Below are 20489 nucleotides of genomic sequence, written 5' to 3'. Positions count from 1 at the left end.
CTGAAGCCCTCTTTAAAATACACACTTGTGACATTGTTGAAAGGTGACCAACAGGGACGTGAGAGAGCTCAAGGCCCCAGAGCACTGAAAAGAGAGACTAGGTTTAATAACCACTGGCTTTAAACTGTTGCATTAACTGGTCAGAAGAGGGAGCTAAACCATTGAAGCACAGCAGCTGTTCCATCTGATTTCTCAGGGCAGTAAAACCTGGAAAAAATATATATATAAATAAATCAACCTTGAAGAGTCTTTCCTTTTTATTCGCAACAAATTGAATCAGAAGCATCACATCTTACACAGTGGCTCCAGGCTCCACAGAGTTGGAAAAGCCTTCAAGGAGTTAACGCAAAGCCCTTCAGAAGCCTGTCAAAGCCCCTCCAAAAAAGGCCTGTAACACACACACACACACCTTTCCAGATATGGCTTCCATTCAGAGCTTTGGAATGGTGTTAGGAGTTTAGCCTCGGACGAGAGAACTGGAAAACTCTTAAGGCTTTGCTAAGCATGGTTTACAGCCGGAAAGATGAGAACAGGTCCCTTGGACGTCAACATCATGATCTCAGGAAAGCAAGGCACAGAGGATTAAAGCCAATAACCCTGTCTCAGCCATGTTTGCATATCTGAACAATTGATCAGCTGTTTTCTGAAGGAAAAAAAAAAAAAATACTCAAAACATGTTGAAAAATCAAGCTCAACCAACCATCATCCTCTCAACACCAATGAGTGCACTGCATTAGTTGTAATCACAATCACACAAACCACTTCGTAACTCATTAATGGGCAAAGTAACAGTACCTTAATTCAAATTAAAAATAAACTAAAAGAGAATTAATACAGTTCTGTCAAATATGTGCTCAAACCAAATCCAAACTCGAAGGGCTTCAGTAAACGTTTCTATAGAAGGCTACGAATCTGATAAAATCAGGACTTCAGTCCAGTTCAAAAGAAACAAGGGTTTTAAAAAGGGCCCATATCCTGAATCTTTCTTGTAGCTCTCCCCTGAGATGTGGTTTATGTACCAAAAACATTCATTATATCTTTATACAACCATTTTTAACCTCTATACATCCCTAGAGATTAAAAAGACTACTGTAGATGCTGTGCCTTTAAATATTTAGGAATATGTAATCAATCTTCCTGACTGGCTGGTCCTGTAGTGTGCCTCATAGGGGGATGTGTGTATAAAATTATCATTTTCACTGTGGTAAAATTTCATGATATACCACCAACGGATATGTTCCAAAAACATGGAAAAATAGGAGCTGCATTAACTTAGAAGTTAAGAATGTGGCAGCTTTTTTTGTATCTGTGGGTTTTATGAACTGGGGACAGACATTTTAGAGTAATGCCAGCAATATTTAAGAATTTGTAACAAAAAATATGATCTACAGCGACCGTGAAGTGGATTAAGCCAAAAAAAGATGATGAAAAATATGATCTGGAAGTTAATCTCATTATAGATGAGTCATTTCTCTGCTCCAGCTGATCCCTGAAAGAACTCTCCATGTAGCTCGTGTGGTGTTGTGCCGTAACGTCAGTGGTCCAAGGGGCACGGCTAAAGAAAACCAAACATCTTTGTCTTCCATTAATTGGATATATATTCAACTGCCCCATCTGCAGTCACTAGATACATCTGTAACTGCCCCATCTGCAGGCACTAGATATGTCTATAACTGCCCCGTCTGCAGGCACTGGGTCTACCCATAACTGCTCTGTCTGCAGGCACTGGGTCTACCCATAACTGCTCTGCCTGCAGGCACTGGGTCTACCCATAACTGCTCTGTCTGCAGGCACTGGGTCTACCCATAACTGCTCTGTCTGCAGGCACTGGGTCTACCCATAACTGCTCTGTCTGCAGGCACTGGGTCTACCCATAACTGCTCTGTCTGCAGGCACTGGATGCGTGGAAGTGCCCCGTCCCACCTCCAAAACTGCACTGCTCATGACTAAGTCACAACCACTGCCATAAATGAACCCACAATCTTGGAGAAGCCAGGAGAAAGTAGAAGGAGCTAAAGGCCACTGGTGTGACTCTTTAAAAAGGTATTTATATATACACCCCCATCAATACATTTAAAAAAAATATATAATAATTTGTTCATGATATGGGCCCTTTAACAAAACTAGGAAGAAACAAGTGCTATATTTTACCAATAGAACCCTTTATCTAAAATCTCTAATTTCTAAACTAAACTATTATAATGTTTATTCACTATGTGCCTGTCAGGATTACTGTGCACTCCTCTGCTGCACCCAGTCAACCGGCTGACGGACAACAGCAGGGTTCTATCAGACAGGTCCAGCCTGCGTCAGAGATCACTGAGGGTGCACAGTTATTACCTGCATTTTGGGTTAGTGTGGGGAATCCCTGACATTTCCCACATAATTCACAATTTTGGTTATTACTTATTCATAACAAAGCTAGTCAGGCCTTTCCAGAAGGCCCTTTGAAATGTCTATAGAACTATATACTCTATTACTATACACGCTAAAAGTAAAATGTGTTAAAAAGATTTTCAACCACAGATTTAATTACAGTCCTACTTTCCTTATGATATTGTCATACCTCCAAACAACCCAGGACAGGGGGGGGGGCAGTATTGGCAGCTTAGAAAAGGTGAAACGATATCAAACATCAGAAAATTAATGTACGGATTCACCCATACAGAAAACCTTGTGCAACAAAAAAAAAACAAAAACACACAAAATAAAATACAGTGCATGAGTGGACACATTTTTAAGCCTGGACAACAGACTTTAGTAAATAAAACTGTAGCAGCCCAAGACAGACCCAAATATTCAGTCTTTGTCCACCCTTGCACAACAATTCACCACCATGGCCTCACCCACAGGCAAGCTACAATTTACACTGTCCTTTTTAATAGTCCAGACACTCCGACTCCTTAAAGACTGACCAGCGTTCTCCGACTAAACCCAAACAGAGGGTTGGTGTGCCCTAGCTGTTGCGTGTACAGTGGGTGTTGTGGTCACTTATAATCTAGAAAGATCTCCCCATACACAATGTCCTAGAACATTGTCCCGACATGTTTGAAGTAAACTGATAAACAAAAAAAAAAAAGCAACGTGAAAAGAGAAAGCAATTCAAAACAAGGTAAATGAGGGACATATTTGAGAACAATGTGAATGAAGGAGATGACAGCAGAGACACTAGAGTGGCCTGGAAAAAGACTCTACTCTTCTGTGCATGCAGCAATTTGACTTCCCACTGTTGTACCCACCGCTACTTTTTAAAATTACAGTGTATTTACACTAGATCAGTGGTTCTGAAACCCAGTCCATGCCCTACACAGGGTCCCCAGTACTGGACTTCAGAGTGATTTTGGTTAAGTGTAATCTAAACAGATTTATATCCCCTCAACAAAAGCAGTCACTGCACAAAATCCTTGACCACAGCTATGGCACATCAACCAAATGTTTGGCTTTCTCTGAGTTGGTTGGGGTCAGCGTTCCCTGGCTGTTTTGTACCATGGGCACCTGCAATTCTCCTGTCGTGATTTCAGAGACTGTCATTGGCCAGTGTCTCAGTAGACAGCCAGATTTTGGCTCCGTTGAGAAACTTTGTGAGAGGGGTTCCCAGGATGCTGCGGCGACACAGGTTCCCCACGGGGGAGAAAGGGAAGGATGAGCTGAGGTACTCTGGAGGAGTAGAAGACAACTCACAAGGTGAACCTGCTTTGAAGTACATTCTGCTGGGCTCTGTCTGAGGGTCACTGGGGGTTAGGGCTGGAGTTCCTCCTCCTTTGTACTGCCTCAGCTGGTTCTGGAGCATTTCTATTTCATCAGCCAGCACTGAGAGCTTGTGGAACGTGGTTACAGATCCACCGTGGGGGATACGAGCCTCAGGAACCCAGCGAAGGAAGTACAGCTTCCAGAAAGGGAGGTGCGAGGGCAGGAGCTGAGGCAGAATCAGACTCTGTGGGTCGGCCGGCCGAGAGAGCCAGTCCTGTAAGAAACGATCAGTAGGGCTCTCCTGCTGCTCGCGGGACTGAGACAAATCCGGCCGCAGCCTCGGCATCAGAGAGTTACGCCTCGTCAATGTGTCATGGTCAGCGAGAGAGCCGTTCCGCAGCATCGAGGGAACGCCTCGCAGTGTAGAGCTGTAGTTTTTCTGCCAAGAGAAAACATGCATCTTTTAAGGACAGGGTTTAAAGAAGGGTGGACAATAATTCTCCTCCTACTACTTAAAAAAACCCAATTCCTGTTTACACTATATCTACATTTTATGATGAACCACTAGAAGTGTTCAAAATGACTTAAAATCCCATAACACTAAATGTATTTTAAAGTTAGGATGTTTATAAAATATTCTTGTTTGTTTCTACAAGGGCTCACCTTGCTTCGTTTGTGTGCGAATGTCCGCACTGTGCCATTGTGCACACAGGGGGCGCTCTTGCCCACATAAAGAGGGTTGTTGAAGAGGGCCTGGTCTTTCAAGCTGAACTGCTGAGACCAATCCCAAACAGGTGGGAAACGCAGAGACTGGTCCTTTCCCAAAGTGATACTCTTACTGAGGGCAAAATCCTGTTAGGGGAAGACGAAGAAATAATAACTAAGATCACGTTTAACCCTTTATGATTCAGGTGCATTCAAGCAGGCAGAAACGTGCTCGGGAGTTCCAAAATAACAGCTTTGGTCTGTTTATGTCACATTCATCTTTTGGATGACTTTCCATATAGAAATGAACATGAATTCTTATTTTTTTTAATCAACAAAAAGAAAGTTGAGGACAATCAGATCTGAGAAAAACAAGGTATTCAAACACTATTAAATACTATTAGCAACTATTTATATTTAGCAAGCCGTGCTGAGGGAGAATTCATTTGTGAGAAAGGCGCTAATGTCCTGTTACAGTCTGAATTATCTAAGCATTTTAAATTATATGTTATTGCCTGTCGATAGTTCTGTCCCTTTTTCCCCTATTTCAAAATAAAAGTGTCTCTGGGCAGTTTCAGCTGTTGAAGTAATTTCTTAGAATAATGGAACAGCGCTTAAGACGTGGGGAGAATTGGGACACCAATTGGACGAAAGTCTTGTCAGAAATGATAACGGGTGGTACATCTCTGTGTGTTTAGATTGTAATTGAACTGTCTCACCCTGCTGTGTTCTGCTCTCTGTCTAGGGCAATTGAAGAGGAAGGTGCTGAAGACAGGAACCCACATGCTGTCACTCAGCATGATCAGGTACATCTCAGTGAACTCAAAGGCTGCTGGATACTGCTCCATCAGCTGCCAGACGCAGTTCAGGAACAGCAGGAACAGAGGAGACTGCAGAGGAGGGAGGAGAGAGGTTAAATATTTTCCTGCAATTATTGAGATTATTTTGCTTTTCTAAGGATTAATAACTACCATGAGGAGTTTAAACAGATGTGCTGTATCAGGGAAAAAAAAAAAAGAACTATTTAGGCCAAGATTTCACAAACAACTTGGGAATGTTAAAATTCAGACTCAAAATGTAATCTGGTCTTTAACACCATCTTATTAAACAAAATCCTTTAAAGAAACCATTACAGATGTGATTATGTAAAATACCATCTGTGCTACCTGTGATGTCAATGATAAGCTGCTGTTCATGCAGAAATAAAGACAATAAGAGATAACATTTTTACATTTATTTGTGTTAGGTTTGCAGTACTGACCAGGAAACACCCTTGGTTCAACCTAATTATCAGCTCATTATCGAGATCTTTATGATTCAGGTGTGTCAAAGTAGGACGAAATGTAGTGCAAATATTACCTAGGACTTGAGATAGATCTACTGTTGGAGATATGTCATCTGTTACTGACTGCAAGGGTTTTTCCCTACGCAAACTGAGTCTCATTCCCAACAGATACGCAAACTTAGTAATAACTATCAAGTCAAATGAACTTGTGTGAAAAGGGAAGGCAGCTCAAGAGGCTTCACACCTGGGTACAGTAAACCAGTCTTGTGTCGCTTTTCCACTGCATGGGTCCGGCTCTACACGGCCTGACTTGACACGGCTTGGCTCGCTTATAGCTTGTCTCTTTCCCACTGGCAGTGCTCCCCCACGAAATGCAGTGGATGACTTCACAAAACCCAGTCTCTCAAGAATCGCTGCCGCTAAAAACCACAACGGTGGCGGTAAAGTTAGGTCTTGGTTACTCATTGTGTATTTGCGTGTTGTTTTAGTTTTTTGGACCTGAACACAGCTCCGCACCCCAGTTCTCACGGATCAGTTTTCCTTGTTGTGCGTTCACTGGAAATTTGTCTGCCATCGGTCCAGGAAGCATATAAACCTCTTCAAAACACCTCGAGGTAAAGTTACGAGTTACCGTTGTGAGTTTAATAAAAATAAATGTGCTGGATTTGAATGAGCTCTGCATTTCATGGTGATTGGCATGTCTCTCTGGCCAATCAGCTCTCTGCAGGGTTTACACCTCACCATTTAGTACCTACGCAGCACGGTTGGAACCCGAAGTGAGCTGAGACTGAAAACGTACCCGTTTCCAGGGACCCGGTTTGGCCAGTGGGAAAAGCAAAAGAGCTGTGCAGAGTCGAGTACAGTCATGTAGGTTCTATGCAGTGGAAAAGCGCCATTAGTTTCCTGGTGCTAACTAATGCCTCTTTCAGATATGAAACCTCTGAGAATTTCTAGAGAAACTGGAGTGCTGGGTCCAGTGTTTTTTCACACATGAAGTGCACAGTGGGAGATTTTCCGTGTCAGACGTGCTCTCACAGCAGGAAACTAAACACATGCTTTAGGCGTGGCGCGGCACCTGTGCAGCACATGTAGGAGAAACTCCGGAACAGTCCGCACTCAGTTCGCACAAGCGCTGGGTAAGTCCAGGTAATGTCCAAGATGAATGCTGCGGATGGTCATGTAATCCACATGATAAACTAGAAATGTTTGAGCTTTGTGTGAACATGTGTGAAAGATGCATAAACTTCAGGGCTTTTCACATCACAAGCAACAACTGTTCATGCCTCAAATCTTTTAAAACAGACAGACAGAACGAAACGTGAGCTTAAACCATAGGGTATTTCCTCAAAATGAACACCCGCCCACCAGCTTTCAAACTGAAACATTTTCAGTGACCGAGGTCTTGTGAAATCTCAAAGGAAAAAAAATAAATAAATAAAAGAGCACACAGTCCTTCAAAAGATGGTTCTCTGCATTTTATATATATTCTATTAGTGGCACATTATACACTTAAGTACTAGCTGTACTGGAATTGAAGTCACCAGTTTTGCAATCTGAGAGACGCCAGCGAGAGGACACCTGAACTTAGTGGTGGGTGCTCTTCCTTCTTTATGGAAACGGACACAATGAGATTGGGAAGCAGTTTTTCAGCTGCCATGTGAAAAGCCCTTGTGAACACTGAAACAAGACCATGCTACACATATGCAACCCTCAACCTGTCCAGGCTGATTTGCTCATGTCAGAGTTCAGGAACACACTCCTACCTCCTCTTTGTCGTTCTTCTTCAGATGGTTGCAGCGGTCGAGGAAGCGATGGCCAGCCATCACCCACTCCTTCTGCACCAAACCCTGAAAACCTGATAGGCTCCGGCAGTGAGGGTCACACATCACCTGAACCAATGATGAGATCACACAGCTCAGATCCCTGTCCACCTCTTCTGCAGAGACAAAGAGAGAGAGAGGAAAGGGGAGACAGATATTTTTTTAATGGTTTGCACATATCTTTATGCTAGGAAAAAAAAAATTGCAAAAGCTTATGAAAACCTCTAAGCACAAGCTGAGGGCTGATGGGTCTGATGTTTGATTGCACAGCAATGGAGATTGATAGAGAGCAGGCAAAAAAAAGCCTAAAGCATCTCTAACCTTGCAGGATGACAGAAGCTTGTTTCCCCTCCAGCATGTAGACTATCTCCACCGCATGCTTCAGAAACACTCTGAAACAGATAGATATAAGACAGTTTAGCTTTCACTGAAATCTATTTGTCCACAAGAATACACATGAGACTCATGAAAATTCAGCTTCTACAACAGATAAATTTAGGGTTTTAAACACCCACCATCCAAATGTCACTGATGCTGGCAGCTGAACTGACTCATCCAAATAAGAGGGAACAAAGCAGCGATGCTGCCAGCATGAGGCCAGGAGAGAGCCAGCTTGTCATTTGGCCACAGTTTGGTGTTTATTCATACCTGACATACTCCATCCATCGTGAACTTTCCATGGACGACAGCCACTTTTCCTCAGACTCCTCAAAGGGATCTGCGCACAGCCAAAACATTTATACCAGCTATCACAGGTAAACACAGGTTGAAAAAGTCAATAAACAGTTCCCACAAGAAAAAATAGACAGTCACAGGAGTTTAATTCAGACCTAGTCAGGGTTTCAAGAGTTTTGTGGACTTACGTTTTGTTGCATTTCCCTATTCTTAGCAAATAGGAAAAAATACACTGATTCAAACCGTACTTGGTGGAATATAAGCAGTTATTTAATAAAGTACAGAGAAATGAGTGAAAATGATATCCTGTGGTAATCTACTGCATGTTAGAAGTGTGGCAAAAAACACTGAACTGTTCCTTTAGTGGGGTCAGAATAAGCTGCTTGAGGTTTTCTGGGAGGAGGGACCACAGTGAACAGGCAGAGAAGGAATAGCATGTGGAGACACTGGTCAAGGACAAAAGGTTAAGGATTTGAATCGCCAATGGATTCAAATCCATCTGTTTTGAAAGGCAAACAGTCAGAGTAAACAGAGAGAGCTGAGAGTTAATTCAGGGTGTGATCCAACTCACCAATCACACAAATCTGCCGCAGCTTCACCAGAGCCGCCTGGATATCCTGGATGTTCGGCAGACTCTTGTCCAAGTCTGTCTTCAAGACGTCGCTGCGTAGCGGGTGGCTTTTCATTATTGCACTGCAAACCCTGTCAAAATCCAGAAAATAGCTGTTTTCCATCCGACATATAAGCTCAACTTTATTTGTAAAGCACTTTAAAAACAACAGAGGCTGCAACAAAGCTTTTAAGTAAGTACTAGCTGTAATAGAGTTGAAGTCACCAGTTTTGCAATCTGAGAGACGCCAGCGAGAGGACACCTGTACTTAGTGGTGGGTGCTATAACTGTTCAATTAAAGCTTTTTAATGAAATACAAAAACAAAAAATCATATTTAGGATCATCAGAGAAATCATATGCTGGATTTTCTGTCGATGCTTTGTGTTTTCTTGGTTTTGCTGTAACTGCTTTGTCTGGGCCTCAGACAGAAAATAGGACAGTGTGCATCTCTGAGAAGCTTTGGCATCCCCTCTTGGTTTGTTGTGCCAAAAGATCAAGTGATTGAGCTGACAGGCTCTTTGGAAGACTTAAAATAAATTGAAAACAGACACTTGCCATGAAAAAGCAGAGGATGATGAATTCGGACTTCCTGCATTCCCACGGTCCATTATCCAAAATCTGCTTTATTTATTACATCTATTCCACAGAGTTAGTGGAATATGAGGGACGATGACAACTATCTTTTTTTTCTTTAGTGTCATCCACAGCCTCGGACAGCTCTCCTCTCTATAGCCCTTTCACATGTGCACTTTAAACTACAGTAATTACTCAAAACATGGTTAAGTCTTAATCCAAGTCAAAGTCCCTGGAGACTGATGTGGCAACTGCCTGGCGTGAGTCCTAGTTCCAAGAAATAATCGGGGAGTGATAATGAGGAAGCGAAAGCCAAAATTCAATTCAGCAGTTTCCTAAACACTTCTTACACTCACTGCTAAGGATTTCATTAATTAACCAAATCAACTTCACTCAGCGATTGCATTTTCTAAAGGTAGGCAAAACAACTGTGCATTATAGGAAATTAACATATAAAAAAAATGACACATTAAATACAAAATATCTGGTTAAATACTACAAATCTACTGTGCTTCCATACCTTTGATCTAGCTTCCTTTGCTGCTGAGGCTCAGCGATGACGGACATGCGAACCAGGGCGCTCCCATTGGGGTGGTTCCAGCACCATAACTGAACACACACACAAGCATTTTTATTTTTATAAATACAAATATTACAAAACACATCTGTCACATATCTAGTCTGTATTTCATTTTAACAGCACAAACAGACAAAATACGTCAGCATGGTTACCCCTCACTCTTTTACTATGACATTAAAACGTCAAGCACTTCATAATAAAGAACAGCAGCAGAGGCAGATGTAGAGGCAGTCAAGCAGATTTCTCCGAGGTCACAGTAAGAACTCACCGGGATGCGTTGAGATTGAAAGTAACAGGCGTACTGCTTCAAGTCCTGATCCGCCAGTGAGGACGGGACCACAAAAAACTCTGGGAGACTGGGGGAAACAACAGGATTTTGACAGTTAGTCAGATTTAGAAGGGTACAGCATCACAAACAGAAACAAATCGATTGTTGATAAAAGATACTGTTCAAGAAAAACGTATCCAGTGTGATTTCTCAATTATTTTCACAAATATAATAAACATGTACTTAAATATACATACTATTATATACTTATAACATAATATGATAAGTATATTACATATGGACTATAATCAAGTGAACATTTATTTTGTCCAAAAACTTTATTCCAAAAACATCAAAGGAGCTTAAATGGTTCACTCAAATCTATGCAAAATATTGAACTGATGTTTTTAAAATCACAATGGAGATTAAGCAGCAATTTATAATCACATCCGCACAGAAATTACATAAACATGTAACAAGGGCCTTGCTTAAGACAGCGCTGTTGTTTTGATTAAATAAAGATTAATGTGCCAAATGCAAGACTAAGCCTGTTCTCCAGCCCCTGGTAATCCACAGTGCTGTTTACAAAATGGCATGTGGTACAAAGTGTGCACACACACAAACCTGGGAGAGATCAGATAGTCCTCATTGATGGAGCACACTCTCCACTCTGAGGCTCCTGTGCGTTTGATCTCTCTGTCCCAGTCAGAGGAGCAGTCGAACAGAGGCGTCTGTAACCCTCCTCCAGGGTCCACGCCATTCACCCTCTCACCTGCACACAAAATGTATAACATATAACATGTAAGTGAGGGTAAATTCATCATTTCCTCTTTAATTTTCTATTGTTTTATAGGTCAGTGATGAGTTTTTCTTACTATGTTTTCAGTTTTAACTGTGCTCATTTAAATATTTACGTGATAATTCGTAACCACATTAGATTTATATTTTTTATTGGAATCCTAAAATGTATTATGCCTTAATGTATATAAACCCACATCACAAAAAGGGGATCACATACTCTGTGTGTGTGTGTGTGTGTGTGTTACCTGATGAGCTGTAGAAGCAAGTGCCAACATACTCAAATCCAAACAGTAGCTGGGTGTCTGCTGGGTGGGAATAGTGGCCGATGGCGAGACAGACCTGAAACACAGACACATCACATGAACATACACAGAAGAGCCTATAGGAGTGAAAAAAATGGATACCTACATCCACATTTACAGGGGATTTTCAGGGATTTTTTTGCCAATAAACAGATTTGTTTCACAATGACATTAATTTAAATGGAAAAAAATACTTAAGTTATGTAACAAGCCCAAAGAGAAAGAGAAAAATGTGGGGTTTTCCTTTTGCTTTGGAAAGATGTTTGAGAGAATTAACAATCGAGAGAAAGAACGAGAAATACGTTGCAAGAATAATTCAGGAACGTACAAATGTTTTAATATAATGCTTAAGTACAGTAGTAGAGTAACACCCACAAGCCGAGAAGGAATGAACTGCAGATGTAGAAAGCCGTGAAAAATAGCGGGATATATAACGGCACCGAGACAAATTCAGTAATGTCTGAGCGTGGCTGACAGAATCATGGCAGCTAAAAGTGGAACAGCTAAAACAATACTGATTTATATAGCAGCATTTAAAAAAGGTTCCTTTGCCCTCTGAAGCACTTCGTCTCTTTTTGAATCTGCATGTCTGGGGTCTGAATACAATGCACATTTATTAACCGTTCTTGCAAATTAGCGATTTGAAAAACGGTTACTGAACAAGACAAAGGCCATGTTTGTAAAGTGACCTCTGAGCTTTTTAAATGGCTAAATTATATCAAATTAAATGCTGATAATAATAATAATACATATGGCCAAAATAAAACAAGCACTTATACATATACACATTTTATAATTAGCAAGGCACATCGCAGTCATGATGAGGAGCAATATAATGCTCCCCTAATACAGACAGCAGGCTTTCAGAGAGCTGCAAAGCAGAGCTGATCTGTAATGGAACAGAAAGAAAACTCTGTATAGAGGAACTATTGCTCTGGGGATAAAGTGGCTGAGAATGGCGTGTGCAGAGTTTGGTGCTGGTGGCAATGGAACAAGATCGCACAATATAGTCATTCAGTTCAGGACGGAGGCGAAGAGCGACTCTGTGTGTGTGTGGGTCCATGTCAGTCTGCTGTGTAGCTCTGTAATTTCCTTCTGTATAATACACTATTACAGCTTGGCTTCAATCCATCTGTCACAAAGGGAAACTTGGAGCTCCCAGTTTTAGCTGCGCTGTAATTACACTCGGCCCCCTTCACCAGACATGGGAGGCATGATTAAATCCTACACCCTCATTCCACTCAAGTACAAAGAACACACACATCTTAAAACAGCTGTGTTAACAGAGCCAAACTAAAAACATCAAGCTGGTTCTGACAGGTGCCTCTGCATTTATGTTTTCTAACCGTTCTCTAGCAGTTACCTGGGAGCTTAAAAAGACAATGGATAAGAGACCTGTTAAAATGTGGTTCAATACTAATATTACTTTTACTGGAATAATTTTGTTGTATTAGGGGCGGCATGGTGGCGCAGCAGGTTAGTGTCGCAGTCACAGCGCTCCAGGGACCTGGAGGTTGTGGGTTCGAGTCCCACTCCGGGTGACTGTCTGAGGAGTGTGGTGTGTTCTCCCTGTGTCTGCGTGGGTTTCCTGTGAGTGACTGTCTGTGAGGAGTGTGGTGTGTTCTCCTTGTGTCTGCGTAGGTTTCCTGTGAGTGACTGTCTGTGAGGAGTGTGGTGTGTTCTCCTTGTGTCTGCGTAGGTTTCCTGTGAGTGACTGTCTGTGAGGAGTGTGGTGTGTTCTCCCTGTGTCTGTGTGGGTTTCCTCCGGGTGCTCCGGTTTCCTCCCACAGTCCAAAAACACACGTTGGTAGGTGGATTGGAGACTCAAAAGTGTCCGTAGGTGTGAGTGAGTGTGCGTGTTGCCCTGTGAAGGACTGGCGCCCCCTCCAGGGTGTATTCCCACCTTGTGCCCAATGATTCCAGGCAGGCTCTGGACCCACCGCGACCCTGAACTGGATAAGTGCTTACAGATAATGGATGGATGGATTTTGTTGTAATATGTGTATACCTTGATATCAGACTTTGTTTTTTTGAGGAAATTCTTACATTTTTAAAGAAAACCTTTGAAATTCAATGGTCCACGCTAGATGCAACTTACCCTAACATGAATGTCATATACCTGGCATATCTACGATGTGAAAGTGAGTGTGAATTGAATGGGAACTGTTCACATTCAACACCAGGAGAAATCAGTCTCAGTGTGATTAAAATTTACCTCAGTGTGTGAGCAGTGAGAGCTGAAGTGCCCCCGGCAGCCTAATCGCTCCAATGTGTTGTGAGTGCACCCTGCACTCTGACTACATCTGTATGAGTTTGTGTGTGTGTGTGTGCGCGCGCACCCTATACACACTCAGCTTGCCTTGCACGTAAGCTCTATAGATCGCCGTTCTGAGCCGGAGGCTTCAGCGGGCTGTGGAACGGAACTGCAAGACAAATGAGTCTGTGTTTGCTGAACGATCAGAAAGCGAGTGCCCTTCTCAATGCCCTTTTTGTTCTTCTTGTTTTCATGCTGTTCTCCCTCCTCCTCCTCCTCTCTTCACACATTTCTCAGGAGCTGGCAGACTCGTCTCTCAAAATCTGTCACTCCAACTCAGCCAGCTTTCTTCTTTTTCTCCCTCTTGCTTCTTCACCTCCTCCTCTTCCTCCTCCTCCCTTCGTTCCTGTGATCTCATGCTCAGTGTTGGCTGGGGAACTCTAGTTGAAAATGTGTGTATTAAACTTGGGCTGCCATGTTTAATGATTTGATTAATGATTCGATTAATCCTTTTTTAGAATTAGTTTAAATAAACTTTTTTTTTTAAAATCACATTTGCAGCCGAAAACATAGGGTGAGAGTCAGTGGGGAAAAAAAGTGTAATTGTAGTAGGAAAAACAGGAGGAGTTCAGGAGCCAAAGTTCATAAAATGATTAATAATACACAGAGAAAAATGTGACTCCTATGGATATTAATTGTCCTCTCAGACACCATTGCCTCACTGTTTTTTGCCACTGCAAAGGGAAACACATCATTTTTTTCCCCTCAGGCCAGAGAACACGTAAACAACCCTCTAACCCTACTTTCATAAAAAAACTTAAGAGTCTCCTGTCCTCCCCAATGACTAACACCCATTCCTCACATACTATGGACCTCTTTCATGCAGGCCCTGACTCACTCTGAAGGAATGAGCCAATCAAAAGCTGCCATTCTGAAGGAATGACGAATAGGAATTTGTTACTTGCTCCTGTCAGCCAATGAGTCAGGAGGTACAGTTCATTTTACACAACAGCCCACGTTTCCAGGCAACGGCAGCTGTTGTGAGCCAACAGGATGGATCCGAAGGGTCGGCATGAGTCAGAGAGCACAGGTCTATCCCAAACAAATACTTCTCTCAGCAAAAAAACACTCTGCTCATCTCACTCTGCTAGACATAAATCACACGGCAGAGGCACATTCCTCAACAGAGCAAAGTGGACTGTCTGATTCAGAAACAGCTTTAAAACTTTATAGAGGAAATATGCAGTCAAATATTTCACAGTGGACTGAACTTTTCCATGTAAGTCCCTTTCTAGAAGAGACCAGAGAGAGACGTTTAGGTCAGGAGAAGTGCTCGTGTTGGGAACAAGTAGAAGTGAGCATTCTCTGCTGCTTTCACATCAGTTTTCACTTTTTAATGTTTCAGCACCACTTTTTAATGTTCCTTAAAACAAACTTCTCTTTATGAGGTGGCATTCTCTCAGGAGGAATAGAACAAATAATGATCAAAGTTTTGTAAATATGTCTATTTCAGTGAATGGACAGAGCAATAACAATCTATAAAGGTGTTTATATGTGAGCATCGGTGTCCGTGATAGAATCCAAAAGAAGTTACAACAATAAGCAAAGTTTTTTCTGTAATATTAATAAAGACCACAATATGCACCCTGTAAAGGACTTAAGGTCTAATGAATGTATTTGCTCTTTATACCACTCCCCATTTCAATCAAACAAGCACCAAATAACCACCTCTTACAAATTAATATTAGTGAAATAAGCACGGATCCACTTAAACAGGAAAAGACATAGAAATGGCTCATGAATTGGTCTTTTTTCAATTAAAGCAAAGGAACGCTTGTGTCCCAGCCAGCTGGGTGGAGCAGGGAAAAATTGGTCCCACACTGGCTCTTCCTCCGAGACAGACAGTGCTAATTCCAGCTCCACTACAGGCTCACTGTTGGCCAGATGGAGAAACAGGATGAAAGGAAGGTTGCTCGGGCAAGTAGACCAACTGTAATCCTCTCCATCTTACAATAGAAAACTCGCAGTTGTGCTTTCTCAGCATCGCTGATCACTGTAAAGTTCACAGTCAGTTCAAATGGAGGTTACAGCACTATTATGTTTACGCTGCTGGGTCGTGATAAAAGAAATCCTCACAGCATAAATATAGGCAATGATCAAATCTGCTGTGATCCAAAACAGCTAAAGCCACAAATATTTCAGTCCAAAAAAGAAGTGATAATAAAAACAGGCGAGAATGCTTGACAGGTCTTTTTTTCCCTTTGGCTTGACCAACGGAAGTCCCAGAACACACAGTCAGTAAATGCACCAGCTGAGCTCTGAATCCTCTTACAAACTAATCCCAATCTCAGAGGAATCATGCAGCAGTCTGTAAGGTCAAAACTACAGCATGTGTTTAAATGTGCACGAAAGAACATGTTAAGGAACACTGAATAGCTCTATTAGTCTCTCACTCTTTCTCTAGTATTACCTCATTAACATATTTTATAACTGCTTATAGAACATCTTTATTTACCTGTTAAATAAAATAAAAATCACAATCACAGGAAACGGAAAATGATATTCTGGACTTGCAAAGAAAGTGTGGAACCTACTGGTGCATTCACAGCAAACTGAAATACAACAAAACTGAACGTACGTTTTGTCCACAGAGTAACGATATTTTACTTCTAGAAGGGAGCATCTCAGAGTAAACCAATCTGTACAACTCTGTACTTCATCATGATTTAATTATACAGAAACATAAAAAAACAAGTGAAACCGATTTAATTACACAGAAACTTCCCCAGGATCAAGCACCACAGAAGTGTCCGTCACACCCCATCTAAACATTTTTCTCAATAACAGCCATGTTCAGCACCTGTTGCTTTAAATAATGAGGAGTGAGGAGCAGATGCTCTGGATTTTAGCCATTTTCATTCTGTTCTTTCTTCTCAGTTCTAGTTTTTGACTTTTTACTGAGTAGAATTAGTGGAGGTACTCAGATAAGGAGGAGGGATAACTCATTTCATCCCATGTTTTTGGAATTAGGCCACCCACAAAAAAAAATTGACAAGGTGGTCTTGTTGTATGGTTTGTGGGTGGGAAGGCTCTGGAATTACTGCCAAATTAATGTGCATTCACTGAAGAAAAAAAAAAGTTATTTATGAATTGGTATTTAGAAATTTTTAGTGCATATGTAGTTTGTATGAATACATTTACTTGACATTTTGATGTGTCTGGCGGGTTTGTTAATCTAACTTGCTTGAGTTTTTTGTGTAGGTGTGTTTACCTTTTTGGCACTCTCAGGCCCGGCCTCGTCAAAACGGAAGCGGACGATCCGGAAGTCCTTACAGTAAAGTATCAACTCAGTGGGGTTAAACTTCAGCTTCTTATTACAGCCAAGGACCTTCTGTTTACCTTTAGCATCATTCACTGCAGAGAGGAACATTAATTTAGTGAGAAAATTACACATGAGCTTAGTAGAGTGGACTTTCTGCATGCAAGCAGCCTCGGTTATATGTTGATGTTGTAAAGAGGCCAACAAGACTAAAGGGAAATGGACAACATGCAAATACATTAAATGTTAAGAGGTAGACGGTTCAAGCCACTTGTTCAGTATCACTTCCTTTCTTGTACTTAAATTCACAACAGTGTTCACCGCAGGTTGTTATTGAAATGAAACTCCACTCATATTGTACCCCATGACCATAATGGTCAACCAACCTTGGGCTGCAAAAATTCCTCAAACTCAACACCTAGTCATACACTTCCTTGTTGCAATTTATCATTCTCACTCATTCGCATACCTGTCCATTTCTGGAGATTACATTTTTAGATCAAGAATTATGTCTTGTTGGACGAGTTTCGAGGCCAAAAGGTAACCTAAAACCATATTAATCATAAGGCAGCAGAATAGTAACCACTGCATTAAACATTTGGACATCTGGCTTCCATTAAATGTATTATTATTATTTTTTAAATAGCCCAATTCATTCAAACTACGCTGAATGATTCAACTATGCAACAATTCTGAATTCTCCTTTAAGCAAAAGTGGCATAGTTCAATGCCTGTGCTTTCGTGTTTACAGGGCTCCATGTGGGCTGAGCACCACCACTAAGCAAAAAGGACAAGACTCGTCTCTCTAACAGACTGGAGTCCATCAAACTCAAGCCTACAATGACACTTCTTCACCATAGCACCCAAAAAAGAGAACATTAAACCCAGAATAACTACAAACACAGCTTCAGCTGATGTGGTATAGGCCACAAGAGTAAGAATGTCAGTTCGGCTTGGTAAAGTGGAAGCTTCGGAAATGTGAGAGCTGCTCAGTTGTATTTGGTTTATATGCATTCAGAGTCCAACAGGTTGCACACATTCAGCTCTATGTTTTTTGTCAATGCTCATAATGGACCTTTGTTGGAGGCGCAGCGGAGAAACCTTCTGTACATACACATATATACACACACAGGTTTGTTTACATACAGTGTCAGGACCTGAGCTCAAACAGAGTGCCGTGTAAGGCACTTGTGAAAATTAGGTGTTAAAAGGTAATGAAGTGAGCATTAAGCATTTTCTCAGACATTAGCTGGCTCATTTTAACCCTTTGTGAGTCCTGTCTTTGGAGAAGCCAAGCATTAACTACATTTCATCCAGCTGGTTTACAGGAAAGCTCTGTGGATCAGCCAAAAACTCAGGAGATTTTTGTCCTGAAAATGCATGAAAAACATATACATTCACACACATGGCTTCATGCTCTATCAGTTCTACATAAGGCTTAGGCCCTGGGGGGCCAAGTCAGCAAAGAGCAGAGGCAATGATCTAACACAAACAAGCTTAATCCCAGCCAGGCTTTGCAGCGCTGGGCCACAGTCTGGCTCAATGATCTCATCTGCAGCTCGGCTAAAAACAGCCCAGCTAAAGGGGGGGAGGGACAGACAGCCACCCAAACAGGTTCAGTCAATACTGCAGGCTTAAGAGAGCGAGGGAGAGGAGGACAAAACAGAGCAGGATGGGTTACATTAGTTCATCCTCAATACAGGCTCCTCTGTAAGCCTAGAACAAATAGTTTTGGAAATTGAGAGAGGCAGAAAGGACGAGAATGAGAGAGAAAGAGCCACGAGAGAGAGAGAGGGGGAGAGAAATGAGAAAGAGATTGAATAGGCCAATTCAGGCAGAATGTGGAGCAACTTAACACAACCTGTCTTTCACAATTCAGCAGCTCTAGAAAGTTGACATTTGTGTTGTGCTTGAAGATTATGAATACGCAACTGTACTGGATCATTTCATGTGTCCAGAAAGTCCCTACACACAGCTAGACAGAGTCTGCCTCCGAGCAGAGCTCATATTTGTCAGGTGAAGCATGCCACGCGCTTAAAAATAAAGGTGCCAAAGTTGCTTCAGGTTTTTGGAGTGACGCCCCGTGAAGAACCACTTCCCCATGGAGCCAGCCACCAGAGAGAACCGAACTTTTAAATGAGATATGAGAGTGTGAAGAGGCTTTTTAAAGTTTAACGAATATCTACATAACGTAAGGGTTTTATACCAACGGGCATTTCTTTCCTGGAACTGCACATTCAAGCCAAGAACAATTTAAGAACTTTAAACCATGGGGTTTATTTTTTTTTTTTGGAAACTCAACCTGGAACCAAAATAAAACGCTTGCCATTTCAGTTCCCCACAGTGGAGAAGCTAAATGAGAGTCTGTTACAACTGGACACAGGCTTGAAACATAAGAATGACCACTAATTATCTTAATGCGATTTTCCCTTTTCTCGTTTGTTCTGGTGCTGTGAGACCTCAAATGTGGCCATGATTTTACTTATAAAAGGTGAGTTTCACTGATTCACCGCTTGATTTTAATCACATTTAACTATCCTACATAGTGGATGGCATCAAATAAACGGATGTCTTACCAGTGACGACTCTCTCCACACAGGCCAGGGGGATGTCGTGCTCTCCCAGCAGCCGATGGGTGCACTGGAACCTCTATACAGTGCAGCAAACAAACAATACATTGCGAGCTTCATTAGCAAAGTCACTGTCATGTTAATACATTGGTGAATTAAATTCTATAGCAACAATAAGAGTCATTTAAAATCTAACAAATACACACTTATTGAATCATTTGATGTTCACTGTTACTCAGAGATTCCCAAAAATGAAGAACATAAAAGATAGTGATCCAATTTTAGAAACAAGCTGTGAGGCAGGTGGGAACCATGGCCTAACAGGTTTTGCTCTTTCCTTACATCTTGTGTCTAAAACTGGATCACCGTTTTTTAAATATGGGTGTTTCCTTTCTTTCAGGAAACCCTGTAGTTCCTCCATCAAAGTAAGTTTCACATTTACCACACATTCCCTTATAAATAAACCTGGTATTTACTGTCGAATCTACACCACTGTCAGCTGATTACAGACGATGACACTAAAAATCAACCCGCACCATCATGCAGTTGTAACACTGTCAATCAGTAAACAAGGCTGTGTGTCGACCAGATTGCTCAAATGTTTATCAGTTCGGTGGCAGATTAACCAAACAGTTAATTATTTTCCCACCCACTTACCCCCTCACATAAAAGCTGTGAAACAACAGGTTCCATTAATGATTCACTTTATTGCTCCAAAAAGATATGTTTAACACAGTCTCTCAAAGTCACGGCAATGGCAAAATAATTCCACTACAGCTTTGTGCAAGGGGCTGCTTTAAGCACACCGTCAAAGACCTTCTAATGGTGAGCGGCAAAATAAACAAGCTATTAAAGTTACGCAAGAGCTCCACCCGATCCATATTTCATAACAAGACAAACCGGCCTCGTCACATTCAGCAGAGTCAGAGACAATGAAGAAAACACCTTATTATTCTCTCTGTTTAAAATGTCTAAACCAGTGTACCACAGCGTCAGCCTCATACATCACTCACCGCTCTCTTCTGACTCAGCTCAT

The 20489-nt window shown here is 41.7% G+C and overlaps 1 protein-coding gene across 2 annotated transcripts in view; it reads right to left on the bottom strand.

Moving 5' to 3' along the window:
* Positions 1-254: 254 nt before the first annotated feature.
* Positions 255-20489, bottom strand: part of LOC136678926 (myotubularin-related protein 10-like) — a 33626-nt gene continuing 13391 nt past the window's right edge. For both annotated transcript variants that reach the window (XM_066657117.1, XM_066657116.1), the window contains exons 5-17: positions 19460-19532; positions 16836-16978; positions 11254-11347; positions 10832-10979; positions 10208-10295; positions 9880-9968; positions 8747-8877; positions 8149-8218; positions 7822-7892; positions 7444-7616; positions 5115-5285; positions 4354-4542; positions 255-4129 (exon numbers count right to left, since the gene is read on the bottom strand). In XM_066657117.1, the coding sequence (XP_066513214.1) occupies positions 3518-4129; positions 4354-4542; positions 5115-5285; positions 7444-7616; positions 7822-7892; positions 8149-8218; positions 8747-8877; positions 9880-9968; positions 10208-10295; positions 10832-10979; positions 11254-11347; positions 16836-16978; positions 19460-19532 (2052 nt within the window). In that variant the 3' untranslated portion in view covers positions 255-3517. The remainder of the gene's footprint in view (positions 4130-4353; positions 4543-5114; positions 5286-7443; positions 7617-7821; positions 7893-8148; positions 8219-8746; positions 8878-9879; positions 9969-10207; positions 10296-10831; positions 10980-11253; positions 11348-16835; positions 16979-19459; positions 19533-20489) is intronic.

Source organism: Hoplias malabaricus, chromosome Y (genome assembly GCF_029633855.1).
Source record: "Hoplias malabaricus isolate fHopMal1 chromosome Y, fHopMal1.hap1, whole genome shotgun sequence".
Lineage (NCBI taxonomy): Eukaryota > Metazoa > Chordata > Actinopteri > Characiformes > Erythrinidae > Hoplias > Hoplias malabaricus.
This window is presented reverse-complemented; position numbering and strand designations above follow the sequence as displayed.